The sequence below is a fragment of the Cyphomyrmex costatus genome, unplaced genomic scaffold, assembly GCF_001594065.2.
Source record: "Cyphomyrmex costatus isolate MS0001 unplaced genomic scaffold, Ccosl1.0 scaffold5, whole genome shotgun sequence".
Classification (NCBI taxonomy): domain Eukaryota; kingdom Metazoa; phylum Arthropoda; class Insecta; order Hymenoptera; family Formicidae; genus Cyphomyrmex; species Cyphomyrmex costatus.
The window spans coordinates 817,532-832,959 of NW_017279267.1; the positions used below are offsets into that span (position 1 = coordinate 817,532).

Sequence of the window (15,428 nt, forward strand, 5' to 3'; positions counted from 1 at the left end):
ATAGTTCCCTTCGCGCGAGACAGAAATATTTTCCATATCGCTCAAACGATAAATATAAAACGACTAATCGCACAAAGATAAAATCGAACAGAGAATCTTTAGAAAAAAGGAGAGAACTGAAAAGATTCTGAAATCATCCTTCCCACTTTAAATGCCCCCACATGGAACATGCATCTCACTTTTTAAGATGATCGTGTGATTCCGCTGGAGAACGGAGGCACATGTTCGACCGTCGACATTGTATCTCCGATGAACCGAAAGCATCGTCCAGGAAAACGAGGTACGGCCGATGCCGGTGCCGAGAACGATGAAGCCATCAACGATCAACAGCAGCAACAGCATCGACTTGTCGAACGTCACCAGCTTCTCCCTTGTTTCCCAGGTCCTCTGCGAGAATCTTACCGATTTCATCGGCCGCGATGTGCTCGCTGAACAATCGATTGAGTACCTGTGGGATACCAAGAACGTCACGTGTTTGAAACGGCATGCACCCGTGCTAACCAGTGCGGTATATCTCAAAGTCATCGTGTTGGCAGTTATATCGGTTCTAAGCCTAGTCGGCAACTTGGCAACGATATACTCGATCACGAAGAATCGTCGGAAGCAACATGGCTACTCGACGATTTATCTCCTGATCTTTCATCTGTCGGTGGCCGATTTGCTGGTCACTATCTTCTGCCTCGCTGGAGAAGCAATCTGGAGTTACACCGTGGCGTGGCTGTGGGGCAATGTCGCGTGCAAGATTTTCAAGTTCCTACAAATGTTCAGCCTATATCTAAGTACCTTTGTACTTGTGCTAATCGGCGTTGATCGATTTGTCGCGGTGCGGTATCCCATGAAGGGCCTCAATACGCCTCTGACGTGCTCGCGGTTTGTCCTTCTCACTTGGCTACTGTCTTTTATACTCGCCACTCCACAGGTAAGACGATTTTGCTTTACGTATTTTAAATATGAATCAATAAAGCTTGTTCCTAACTACAAAAGTGACACAACTCAGAGAATGTAATTTTCAAATTTTTACCATAATTAAGTTAGGAAAAGATTACTTTATCAAAAGTAAACTAAACTTAACTTCATATTCCATCCATCAAATAGTACTTGTGTCGTTCTTAAGGTTTTCAAAGAAATCATAAAATACCTTCTACAAGAATGATACGTTTTGAATTGTATTGTAAAACAGTCTTGGTAATCGATGATTTAAAGAAAAAATTGTTTTATTTCGAATTTAGTCATTTTTGCTAATCAAAATAAATAAAAACTTGATGATATTTCAAGTTATGTCACTTTTGATGAATCATTCCAATTATACATAATTTTGTATAAATATCAAAATCATCACTATACAAAACAGATGGTTTTTAAAACGAAAATGATAAAAATGAAATTTAATCATATTTCTGTCTATTCCTTTTGCCATTGTAATAATTAGGCAATAATTTTTTGTTAAGTTAAAAAATAGGTATCTCCTTTTCTGATTTTTTTTAGTCATTTTAAAATAAAAAAATGATATGTGTACTATGTACATACATTCTTTTGTTTAGACATTTAAACATTCAATTTTATGAGTTGCATTTACATATATATTGTACATAGTACAAGCGATTTTAATATATATATGTACAAACCACAAACCATCACGTATTCAAAATTTACATTTTCTTTGAACAGGTTGAAATTACATTTTTATATCTTAAGTTCTTATCTTATAAAAAGAGTACACATTTACTCGAGTAATACAATTTATTGGTAATAAATTGAGATTAGACGTTGACTTGATGCATTGAGGATATATTGGACCAATATTGTGCCAATAAATTATGCTATCAGAGTACATTCTTCAGTTTAAACAAACAGTTTATTATATATTTTATTATATAAAATAGCATACAAACTCTTAAACGTTTTCTGCACAGAGATAATTATAAATAATATTGATATATTATATGATTGATTATAAATAATATTGATACAATAAAGTATAATTATATTAGATATTTTCACAAGTTCTCTCATTATATTTCTTAAAATCCAATAAATATTGTACATTTATGTTATTTCGATTATTATTTTTCTTACAAATTCTGCGACGATTTATTACAAAGATACATTCCAAAAGAACATAGATATTGCATAAAACACGCGTTTTAATCTTTATTCTTGATTTATACAATTAAATTAATATACATTGCATTATGTACTCGAAGTATACGTAATTATCTCAGATTCCACGAATAGTAAAAAACCGATTTATATTTTTATTTAATCTCTCAATTATATTATTTATTATCGGTATTTTAAAATATGGTAAAACGCTTTAAAAAGATTAATTGATCATTAAAATGTCATATGCGTTGATTTCTCTGAAAATTGGCTTCATCTGATAGACTTAAAACAGAAAATTATATTACTAATTTAAACGAATGATTCTTTGACTTGAACAGTAAATAGCAGTTATCGTATCGTAGTATCATCAAGGCAATTAACCGTTAGAAATATGCTTATCGATAAACTAGATTTGCGTACAAAAAAATTATATATTTAAAGACATATTTAAGAAAAAATGTATTAGTTGCCTATATTATTTTCTTCTACTTAAAACAATTTTAAACCGCGAAAGAGTTAAATGGTATAAAAATAATCTGATCTGAGTTATGATTGTAAATATGATAAAGATTCCAGAACCGACTGAAAGATCACACCAACTTGACATGCAACAAACAAGTTTTTACTTAGAATTATAACTCAAAGAATAAAAGTGTATGTATTCAATGTATGGTATACATACATTGAATACATATTATTCACATTGACTTCAAAATAAAATTTAGAGATAAGATAATATCTAACACAACGATATATTTTGAATAATTTTTGATATTTTCTGTAATTAATGTAGGATACAAAAATTGCTTTTAAATAAAAAATAAGTAAAAACAAAATAGATAAAAATTTTCAAGTATATTTGTAAAAATTCAATAAAGGATATTTCTATAAAAAATACGATAAAAGTCTCATTACAAATCTTTCAAAACATTTCACATTGATGAAAAAAAAATTTTATTTACGTAATTAACTAATCAAAGAATGCTTTAAATCATTTGCAACATCACATTAACCATAATCAATTTTGCATGAAAAATAGAGAGAAAAGAGAAAATATTGAGCAGTCTCACTATTTTCTATATTATTATAATGTCAATTACGTTATCGCACTAATAAAAACCATATCAAAATATGTGATTGCTTAATTTTTTTACCATTAATAATAGCAATGTCACGGATATCCATTAATTCACACAATATTACGATTATTGCGATCAATTGTTACCTATAGATAGACGTAACTTAATTTAATCGACAAATAAATCTCAAGTCTTGTTGGAAAATTTCTTAGTTGTAATTACATTAGGAAATTACTGCGTTATATATGTATAAAACGCTGTGTAATATATGTAAATTTTCATTATAAGTTTCCCAAGGAACGGAAATAATAGGAGAATTTTCCAACGATAAAAATAACAAATCAGAGATATTCTGATTTACATTGAGTTTCCGAGAAAGAAGTACAAAATACACATTAACTATGATAAATAAGAAACGGTATAATTAATTTAACACATATCCCTTATCAAGTCATGGAAAAATAAAGTATACCACAAGCATTATAAAGCACATATTCTATTTCACTTGCGTCGTTAATATAATGCAAACTGTCTTGTGTATCCCTCAAGGTACGTGTACATGATATTCCAGAACAAAGAATTAATATTTTATGAAATATCAGTCATTGTCGGAGGAAACGTTTCATATAAACGTATTTTGTGAACTTATTTCAATTTCATCTTTAATCAACACTTTGTAACTCTGCAACACGTGTTCGTGGAAACTTTCAACTTCCACCATTCGAGATATTGACCATTCTTTCTAGAAGTTCTTGTATATGAGAAGAATACATTTTCTATTTAACCCTTTAAAGTATAGTGTATTACACTTTTACGTAACATCTCTTAAAAAAATTAGAAAAATATATTTCTTAGAAATTTTTTTATAACTTTTTATATCTATTATATTACCTAGTATTGTAAATCACTAAATCTTAATATGTGAAATAAAAAATTTTAATTTCGTAACGATTCACTCGGGGAGAGTTTCAAAGTCCGAATTTTTGGTTTGTGCGTTATAACAAAAAATTTGTTTATACAAAATATTAACGAACTTGATATCCAAAGAGATCGTTGATTTTGAATCTAAAGTCAAAATCGTTAAATTTTGACAGCTAAAATGCAATAAAGCTGCTGTTTCCATTTTATACAAATTAGTTAACTTTTTATATTGACGTAAATCCGTCATATTAAATCCTCTTTTTTAATCTTTTTTAGATTTATTACCAATGATAACTGAAGACCAAATCAATCAAAGTGAATTTAATAATACTTTTGTGAATTTTACAATTTCCATGTAGCTTAAGCAAACAGCACACCGATTATTTGTTGATCTAAAGGCTGAAACTGGAGTAAAACAGCATAAATTAAATTGAGTCTAACTAAATAAGAAAAATCTTATATATCCGGTCGAAACGGATCTTAGTATTTAATAATATAATTTTTATACGAATTTTACAATTTCTAGTTTAAACAAACTACATGCTGATCATTTGTCTTATAATGTAATCATGAGCAAAATTAAAGTAGTAACATTATTTATTGAATTGAACAATTCAATAATTTTTTATACTTTTAATAAGCATTAAAATTAAACCGAATTCCGCGACTGCAATGAAATTATATTCTTTGCAATAAATTCTTTACAGTGTTTTAAAGATGCTCATTAGCATCAATTATATTAAATTGCTTGTCAAGTGCAATATTCTAGTTTAGGACTTCAGTTAAGGACTGTGTTTCAAGTTCGGCAAATAATCGGCGCGCAATTTGTTTGAACTAAAAATTATACTTGTAATTATTAAAAAGAGGAAAATTGCAAAAAAGCAAATATTTCTGTACGTTGACAAGAAAACAGAAATATATTTTGTAAATAAAAGTTATCTAATCAAGAGTATAACATACCGTCTAAATAATACAAGAACATAATAAGAAATTATAATCCTTGGAAACAGACATGCTAAAGTTTTAAAAAAGAAAAAGGATAAAAGAGAATTATCCCAAGCAGAACAACAAGTCATTATAATGTCAAAATGACTCCAAGATGATCATTAAAAGTCATTTTTCAATCATTTTTGATTCATTTTAATGTCATTTTGATGTTATCGTGACTTGCTGTTATGTTAGGGTAACTAAAGTTGAAAATAAAACTATAATAATTATAATGAGAAAATATCTAAAGTTGAAAAATAGCAAAGAAATCTAAATCTAAAAAGAAAAAGAAAAGAAAGATAATTCATCAACATACTTTATAATACTTCATATCTCAATGAAAAAGACAGAGAAGAATAACAATATGCCATTATAATTATTTAAATGTTTGTATTTTTAGAAAATTTTTGATTAAGAAACAAATTGTCGAAAATACAGAGCATGAAAAAACCTTCTAATATAGTATAAAAAAATAAACAAATATATATATATATAAACCTAAAAATAAAACTGAAAATAAAGCTAAAAAGGTATTAAAAAAGATAACCACTTATCAATTATACAAAAACGAGTAAGGTCCATAGACGAGAATTAAAACAGTTATAGATAAAAATAATCGCGATTCTATTTAAAAGAAAGTACAATTTTATATTTATAGTTTCATATTTATGTCAAAGGAATAACAGATTCAATATATCATATAATTTTAGTATCATTGATATCATAAAAATAATCATTTACCGCTGATTAAACAAAAATAAGCAATATTAAAAATGCCATATGATTATGTTTTAAATTATTTTTATCACAGAATCTATAATATATAATGTAATATACGTATATAATTTCTTTTGTTCAAAGCAAAAAAAATTAATAAGGAACAGTATTGTGTGCACAAGCAACTATTGTCCATATACTTTTAGATTATCCTAAACGAAATTACTATGTTCTGATGACAGCAATATGATGGTAACTAAATAGAAATTTGTAGCAACTAAATATTTCTTTTTTTATGCAAAGGAACGCCTGGCTACCCAGGTTGTAATCTTTCTTTCATTTATGTAACAAATTTATATAGCAAAACAAATCATAGCTATACAAAAAAATGCGTTTCCTGTTTAGCGGTTTATTGGCAATTAAATGACATAGCATTCGCAATAATCTCTGATAATTTGCTATATATAGTTGTATATATATATATATATATATCTTTCTTCGAACTGATTTTAATACAAAACAATAATTTTTATATAAAACAAATTAAGTCATAAAATTGTTTGTGCAGTTTTATTTTATTTTAATATGTTTTAAGTAATAAACATGCAACAATAATAAAAACATAGGAAAAATACATTTTCTACTTGGTGATCTAAGAATTAATTAATACGGCAGTATTTGCAAAAACTTCTGATAATTTGATATATACATTAAATCTATATACATTTAATCTTTTATCGAACCAGCCTTAAAACAATGCAATTTTCATATAAACTAAACTAAATCATAAAATTGTTTTTGTAATTTTGTTTTTGTTTTAATGTATTTTATGTAACAAAGCATTTTATGCAGCTGAAAAATCGAAATTATTATAAATATAAATAGAAAAAATGCATCTTTTTCTTAATGATCACTGGCAATTAAATAACGAAGCATTCGCAAACATTTGATTATCCGAGATGTGTGTGTGTTTTATTATATATATATATATATATATATATATATATATATATATATATTTCTTCGAACTATCGAAATACAATACGTTAAAGTGGCTTTAATACAAAACGATATAGCTTTTAAAGAAAACAAATTAAATCATAAAATTGTTTTGTAAATTTATTTTTATTTTGATATAGTTTATGTTGCAATAAAAACATACAATCAGTATTAAACAGATAGTCACAAGAACATTATAAATAAAATTACTGCAAAATTTATAAATAAAATTTTATTTTTTCTTCAAAGAACATATCTATATATCCATAAAAATATTAGGAAATATGGTAAAACTTATAGAAAAGATTCAAATATAAAATAGAAACAAAATTTATTTCTTAAAACAATTTGATTATTATATAGAAGGTTGAAATTGTATCACAACATTTAGGAATCCCAATGATTGTCACTCAAATATCTCTCCATTATAATTAACATGATAACGATATACTGCCATCCCATTGTTCGGAAGGTATATTTGAGCTATTGCTTCGTTCAACATCGTCAATCATGCTGGCCCCTGTCATAGTCGGATTCGATTTAGTTGACTTATCAGTCAATTTGTCGACGTCCAGAATAGGTTCGATCTTAGGCTTCGTCCCATCGTGAACGCGTCTGCCAAAGCTTATGCTTCCACCTCTTCTCCTCCTGCAAGACCTTGACCCGCACTCTCGTGACCTTCGTCGTACACCTTTCTTACTGCACCTGCAGGCGACCCTTCGACTGCGCCCAGTTCTTCTATTACGTTGTGTTCTGGCACCTCTCGATCGATGAATCTTTCGCTGGCAGTACAAATCCAGCATACCGATCTCCTGAGCAGCTACCTCCTGCCGTGTGATCTCATTGTCGGTCGGCAGACTATACTGACCATCGGTCTTCTTCAAAATGCCATAAGTGACTCCGCGCTTTAAAGCATTCTGCATCTGTGACAGCAAGCCGAATCATCTTCATGAATACATGTACCTATATATATCAGATAATTACAATATCCAGAAAACGTATAACTTTTAAGCATGTATGATATGTCCCAAAAGACATTTTTATTATGTCTTTACATCTTTTAGATATGCATATACTATATAGTATATTGTCTAGAATAAACTTTTTACACTTTTTGTTATTTAGAAAAAGAATTATTTATTCAAAACCAATTTTGTATAAATAATTTCTACAAAAATTACACGATAATTTTTTATAAATTGATTAATTTGGTACTAGAAAAAAAATTTGTAAAATTTTATACTTTACTCGCTGTCTTAATGTCATGTTTTATATTCAAATATTACATAAAAATACTCTGATCACACATATAATAAAAATTACTAAAAATAAATAAACAATAAAAAAGGAAAAAGATAATGATAGTACTTTACGAACAGTTCCTTTGCTTAAGAAGTAAAGAACCGTTTTCTCGTTTTATTTTTATATATAGAATTAAAAATTCTAAAATTAATGCTTGATAATTTAAATAACAGCAGAAACAAGTTCATAAACTGTAAGATAATAATCATGAGTAATTGCAGAAATGTCGCAGGAAAATCGTGATAAAGTAGCAGTTAACAAACCAGGTTTAACAAATATGCAATAAATTATCTTTTTAATTAACTGACTAATAAATCACTGTAGGATCAAATCATTAAAATCAGTAAAATATGCACTTTTTCGTTGGAAAATTGTGCTGACACACTTAATTTAAAATACGCAGTTTTGAAATAAATGGCAAAATAACGTAAAATCAAAAATTGTGGCAAAAAATTTTAACAGTTAATTTGTTGTCAATCGACATTACTATGAATAATAACACGCGGAAAAAAACTTTTTCATTTTAATATGTAGGTACTAAAAAAATTTATATATTACTATATATCATTTGCGATATAAATCGTAAGCGACACAGAATAATTGAACAACTTTTTCATCATACGTTTATAGTACATACGTAAACATCTGTTATTTTATTTCCTGATTCATCTCATATTGTTTATTTGTTTATATTAATATTTAAATTATTAAATGAAACGATTACGTATCATGAATAAAAAGATAAATATAAATAAATTGTATTATATATGTATATTTATTGAAATAATTGAAGAACATTTTAAAGACTTATACCATATTGTTTTACTCAACGATCATGTTGCAAAAACGTGAAATGATATTGATATAAACCTGACGTCGTGCCACAGCAACCGGAATTTTGTAAACAGATGTGATATAGTGAAGAATTTCTCGCGTTGTAGATCCTTTGAGCTCGCGAAGGTTCTTGATCGCAGAGATCACTAAACTGAGGATCTTCCCAGTCAGATATGCCATGTTGATGAGATTCTGAATTAACAAGATTGGGAAAAGTAACTTTTCTTTCTTGTACCTTGTTAATTAAATAACCTGTAAATCATTCAAAATCAATTTGTGTGTATCCTATTTTAGGCTTTCATAAAATAATTGTATCAATAGCTCAATAATTTTTAATTTCAGTAAACATCAACTAATATTACATATACAGCGTTAATTTCCTATTTAAACTCTATATATCCAATTATACACTATTAAATTTATAATGTTAAATTATATTCAATTTTGTTTTTTAATCATTTCTATAGATCATCATTGTTTCTATCGATTATATATCGTTAATTTGACTACAACAATGGAGTTAAACAATTTAATTAAAGAAAATGTATTTATGATCAAATTTAATTTATTTTACACTAAACATTTACATCAAATGTAAATACATTAATATGAATGATATTTACTTTGAAACTAATCACAGAAATGAATTAATTTACATTTTGCAAACATAAAAGTCAAAAATAATAAAATGTTGTGTAACTCAAGAAATTATTATTTGATATTTCCAATGCATTTCTGATAATATATATTACATTACATTTGTATTGTTGGAAATTATATTAATATATAATAGGTTACTGGTTATGTTAACTGAGAGACAGATTAATTGAGGTTTATCGGGATATCTCTTGCCTATACGGGAGAGATGTGTGTCTAAAGAAAAAAATGAACGTGATAAGCAGCAAAGACGTGAATTTCATATGCATTAGTAGTATATCTACTAAATAAAAGTAATGACAGATGCTGTACTAGACACGAGGAAGATGTTTGAAGATGTTGCAATTCAATCGAGCGCTATCCTACCCTCGAGATAAGACCAATTCGAGATAGATTTAATGAGATGTCAGGTGATGTCAGATACATCGGCTGAGCGGTGGATGTAACGTCTTAGAGATCGGTCTGTGTCTTCTTGTCGAGGTCACGCGACGAGTTAGGATCGGAAAGAACGAAGACCGCGAACCCAGTCAAGGAACAATGCTGTCGTGGCGACGAAAGAAAGAGACACGGTCCGTGTGGCGAAGATTAATGACAAACGTATACCTATCTCTTGACAAGCTGAGAGACAAACGGCCCGTTTAATTAATGCGCCTCTCCTGTTCCATGAAATTCTTTTTACGGCAAAATTCACGGTAACCTTTGTACCATCTCTTGCTTCAGTATTCCGGTCTTATCGAAGAAACACGGCGAATTTGCAAGTCAGCTGATCTACCAAACGCGTCGCGTCAAAAAATTCAATCGATGAACAAACGTTTACAAATGAATGTCTAAAATGATGTTAGCTCTATGATGAATAACCATGGAGCTGAAATTAGTAAATAATGTTAGTTCTATTCCTTCCTATAATGGCATTATCAAATTTTATTTGATGTAGTATATTGTATGAACGTATAAATCTTCTTTTACAAAAGTAAATACTGGTTTACACTAACCTGGGTTGGATTAATGATGTATGTATGCTTTTCTATTAGTAGAGCATATAACGTCAACCAATAGTAGAGCATTAATCCAACCTAGTTCGATGCAAATACAGTCGAAAATGATATTAGTATATGTATAGACATAATATGAATAGATGGGCCGACATTCATAGTCAATTCTTATATTTGAAACTGTCTGAAGTATAGTCTAACATGTCATAAAGCCTTGTGTCCACGATGCTAGAAATCGGCATCGATTTCCTTCATCCGAGATCTCGGACCGATTTCATAAACCAATCAAAGGCCGGTATTTAAATACGTAGACATTGTACAGTCCGTTTTTATTTCAAGCTGTCTTAAATCATATTTTTAAATGCTAATATAACCCTTTTTGGCTGATATTCATAGTCGGATCTTATATTTGAAAGACATCTTAAGTACAGTCTTAAAATATCATGAGCAAATCAGACAGCCTTTTAGCATCTTAAGATATTACTTAAGACAGTCTTAAAATAAGAACAGACTATGAATACCGCGTCTATGGAGGCAATCCCTTATAGAAATTTAAGTAGATAAAAATGTTTTAACGGTTTATTTTTAATATTCAAAATAAGTGATTAATTAGCCAGCACTATTTTGTACGTAAAAATATTAATAAGTTATCAAAAAATTAATATAGTTTACGAATAAATATTTTATCTTACATATCATAATTTAATAGAATAAAATATAAAAGTACTTTATAAACTATAAATTTTTCAATATTTCTACTTTAGTATTTCTATGTATACGCAAAATAATTTAAAAATTATGTAAAAAAATGTGTAATTCTATTTAAAAAGTTATATATGTATAATTCTCTCTACTTATAAATAGAATATTACATTTTACCAAGCAGTCTATATTTATTTCAACCTTCCGATTAAATCAATATTAAAACCATGTGTTAACGTCTTATAAATATATTTTTATCGTACATTTTATGTATTAGTAGATTACCTAATTCATTTATGTATTATCTTTACACATAAATCTTTGAACTTTTGAACTCTCCGCGAATTTTGTATCCTCTCTCGAATCCGCAAGTAGTTATACCTAATTAACCCAATCAACATACACTTTTAATATTTTATTTACAAATTTCGTTAATATTGATGTCTACATATTAATATACCGATTTTTATTTTCACAGATCGCGATATTTCATGTTGTGCAAGGACCATTTGTCGAAGAATTTATGCAATGTGTGACGCACGGCTTTTACACCGAGCGATGGCAAGAACAACTCTACGCAAGTTTCAGTCTATTCTTCATGTTTCTTCTACCATTAGCAATTTTAATTACTACATATGTATCCACAGTAATGACTATTTCCCGTAAGTATTTCTGCATTATACATAGAAAATTATAATTGCGATAGAACGTACGATGTGTGTGAAATATTGATCCATTACTTTTTACTGTAAGGGCTACGCAGAATAAAAGGAACAGAGAATAAGAATTTCAACGTATCAGAAATCATGTACTATGGAATACATACTGTTTATTCCACAGTATATGATTTCTGATAGGTTGAAATTCTTATTCTCTGTTTTCTGTTCCCTGTTCCTTTTATTCTGCACATGTCCCTAACTTTTCGGTAAATCTTGTATATAATCTTATTACAAGGTGGTACTTAAATACATATTTTAAAAGATTTTAAATGGTAACTTTTCATGTTAATTCAGGACGAAAACTTGATATAACGAACTGTCCAAAACGACTTAGTTTTAAAAGTACAGGATATTAAAGGAAAAATTTTGTTTTCCTACAAATTTCGAAAACTACTCGAATTATTTTGATGAAATATACTTTATGTATATCCAGAACGGATCATTTCAGCGATGTTGCAATGTTACTGCAATATTAGTGAAATACCTACTCTCTGTGTGCTATATGTTTTAAAGACATAAAGATCAGTATTCATAATCGATTCTTATAATATATTCAAGATCATCTTAAGATATCACGGACCAATCAGAAGGCCATAATATAGCATCTTACGACGTTACTTAAGATGGTTTTGAAATAAAAACGAACCATAAAAACTCCTCTTTTGGGGTCATACAAAGAAATGAATTTTTTCCTTCAACAGGAAGTAAGAGAAATTTCAAAATGGATCAAATAAAGACCTACAAAAACATCGACTTAAATAGGAAAAGACTGATGAATCGGGCGAAAACGAAATCACTGCGAATCAGCGTCGTCATCGTAGCGGCATTTCTAATTTGGTGGACACCGTATTACACGATGATGATAATTCTCTTGTTTATCAATCCGGATGATCACGTTAGTGTATTTTGATAGTAACAACAGAAGGATTAGATTAGGCTATATTGAAAAGTTAACATTGTGTGCTAACAAACGAATGCCTTTCAGCTCAGCGCGGAGCTGCAGAACGGAATATTTTTCTTCGGTATGAGCAACAGCTTGGTAAATCCTTTGATATATGGCGCGTTTCATCTTTGGCCGCAGAGACAACGGCAGGACTCTTATCATAGGTGAATAGAATTTACGAGACCGTTCGATGTGCCGTATCTCGGAAAATCCCTTTCGCGTTCTGCTCCAATGTGTAACTCGCAGTATGCGAGTTACGAAACTACGAGAACGTACACGTGTCGCAGTGCGATGAAGTTTTTTGTACGATTAAACTCCGTACAAACATTCATACGAAAAATTTATGCGAAGAGATAATATTCTAATTGAGAAAAAATCTCGATAGCTTGTTTCTAATTATTGATATTAACATCAGTTACAGATCTGAAGCTTCAATGAATCAACGAAACAACATGAAGAGACGCGACACGACAATACCACTTCTCTAGCTCTTATCAAGATAGTAACGGTAAAGTAATTGCAGCCACACAGCAGCAACAAATATAACTTTTTTTTTATCAAATTAAATTATGTATGTCTTATACGTAAAAGTAACGAACATACGTTGTGTAACAAGACAGCGTAAAAAGATGAAATAGTATATAAAAAATAAAAGACAAGAAAAAGTGCCACTTTTATCCTCTATATCGAGTATCATCTTTTAGTTAAGGATTTTTACAAAAAATTTATTTTATTTATTTATAAAAAGAAAAATATTTTAAGTATTTATAGTGTAAGTAGAGTTAAATATTTTAATTTTATGTATTACAAAAAAGAAAATATAAATCTATGAAAATTTACGTCGATCTTTTAAATTGAAGCGTAAAAATATTTGATGTATGTACATATCTGTTAATTTAGATCTAATTCAGATATAAAAATGTTGTTATATTTATAATTAATGAGTATATATCATACATATACTTCAAAATAGAAATGTAACAAATTTATTATATATTATTTAGTAATAATGTTATAAATAAAATTTTTTTAATAATGTTATATAATAAAATTGTATTTTTACTAATTTCATGTACACTTTGTTTATCGATAGCAATGTGCAAAAGAGAACCCAGATAACCAAACGTTTGTAGGCGTAAGAGTAGAATAATTGCTTGGTACAAATTTCCCTTTAATTACCATCATATTGTCACAGGGACAATAGTAATTTTATTCAGGTACACTAAAGGCATTATACAGACAACAGTCCCCTGCACGCAAACAAGTGGAAATACTGTAGCATAATTGCTATAGAAGTTACCACAATCTGTTGGAATCCGTTTTCATAAAATATAATTTGTAGTCAACATTTCCGTCAATTGAATGGAAATACTGAAAAAAAAATTTTGGTTGTATATCAACGAGAAGTGCAAACAAAACAAATTTTGATCATATAAATCAATTTTCTGGTTATTGTATAACGTTTAACTGAATTTCTGGTTACTTTGATTAGAGAATGTTTAATAACTTTAAGTATATAGTGTATCTTTCTAATTGAATTTATCAGAATTCCAATTAATTTAACAAGATTTTTTTCTATAATGTGAACTAAATATTTTGGATCCAATATTGTGCAGACAACTTCTATAACAATAAGTCTACTACCGCATTTCCGCTCGTTTACATAAGCAACTATTGTCCGTATAATGCCTTTAGGCCGCCTAACGAAATTACTATTGTCCCGGTGACAGCAACGTGATGGCAACTGAAGGGAAACTTATATCAAGCAACTACATATATTTCCTTTTTTATGCCAAAGAATGTTTGACTATCTTGAAATTGAATATTAGGATACATTATCTCAACTAAATATTCCTGAAATATTCATAAAAATATATGTTCTTGAAATCCTAAAATAACATTCCAAGAATAATTTGAAATATTTGCAGAATGTGAAAGCAGCATTCAAATAATATGATCATTAAATATTCAATTCATGCATTGTTACATATTCGAAGAATGTTTTATATATTATACCATATATAAATATAACATATATATATTCGGCAAATTTATAATTTTATATTTTCCTAGAAGTTCTAGGTATCTGTGGTAGTCCCCAAACTAATTTATAAACAAAATCATACTGTCAAAAACACATTTAATTCATTACCTTTCCTTGAAATCCAATTTAGAAGATTCACTTCATTATGTTCAATAATGCTTCACAAACAAAAAGTACTGCATTTTTTATATTTTTTCACATGTAATTCTTATTTGTATATACTGCTCGCAGGTAAGTGAATTTCATAGTATATACAAAAAGAGAGAGTGTTTATACAATATATTCTATTATAAATATTAATAGTTAAGCAAAGATAAAGGACGATAAGAGGCAAATCATAAAATGAAAATAATAAAGCGGTTATAACATTAAATATGTAATAAAAATTTTTTTGAATACATCGATCTACTTAAACTAAAACAAATATAC

At 28.5% G+C, this 15,428-nt stretch overlaps 2 protein-coding genes across 3 annotated transcripts; one reads left to right on the forward strand and one right to left on the reverse strand.

The window, feature by feature from the left end:
- Positions 1 to 289: 289 nt before the first annotated feature.
- Crzr (corazonin receptor) lies at positions 290 to 13,496 on the forward strand. Its single transcript, XM_018545508.1, has 5 exons — positions 290 to 919; positions 11,772 to 11,955; positions 12,714 to 12,907; positions 12,998 to 13,119; positions 13,371 to 13,496. Exons 1-5 carry the CDS (start codon positions 290 to 292, stop codon positions 13,441 to 13,443), a joined length of 1,203 nt encoding a protein of 400 aa, XP_018401010.1. The 3' UTR covers positions 13,444 to 13,496.
- Positions 7,178 to 10,411, reverse strand: LOC108778347 (uncharacterized). Of its 2 annotated transcripts, none has more exons than XM_018545509.1 (3): positions 10,203 to 10,411; positions 8,979 to 9,194; positions 7,178 to 7,729 (listed from the first exon to the last, which is right to left on the reverse strand). In XM_018545509.1, the coding sequence occupies exons 2-3, from the start codon at positions 9,120 to 9,122 to the stop codon at positions 7,238 to 7,240; spliced, it is 636 nt and encodes a 211-aa protein (XP_018401011.1). In that variant the 5' UTR covers positions 9,123 to 9,194; positions 10,203 to 10,411; the 3' UTR covers positions 7,178 to 7,237. The 2 variants fall into 2 exon arrangements, with proteins under 2 accessions (XP_018401011.1, XP_018401012.1); XM_018545510.1 differs by lacking the exon at positions 10,203 to 10,411 and adding an exon at positions 9,966 to 10,004.
- Positions 13,497 to 15,428: the final 1,932 nt, after the last annotated feature.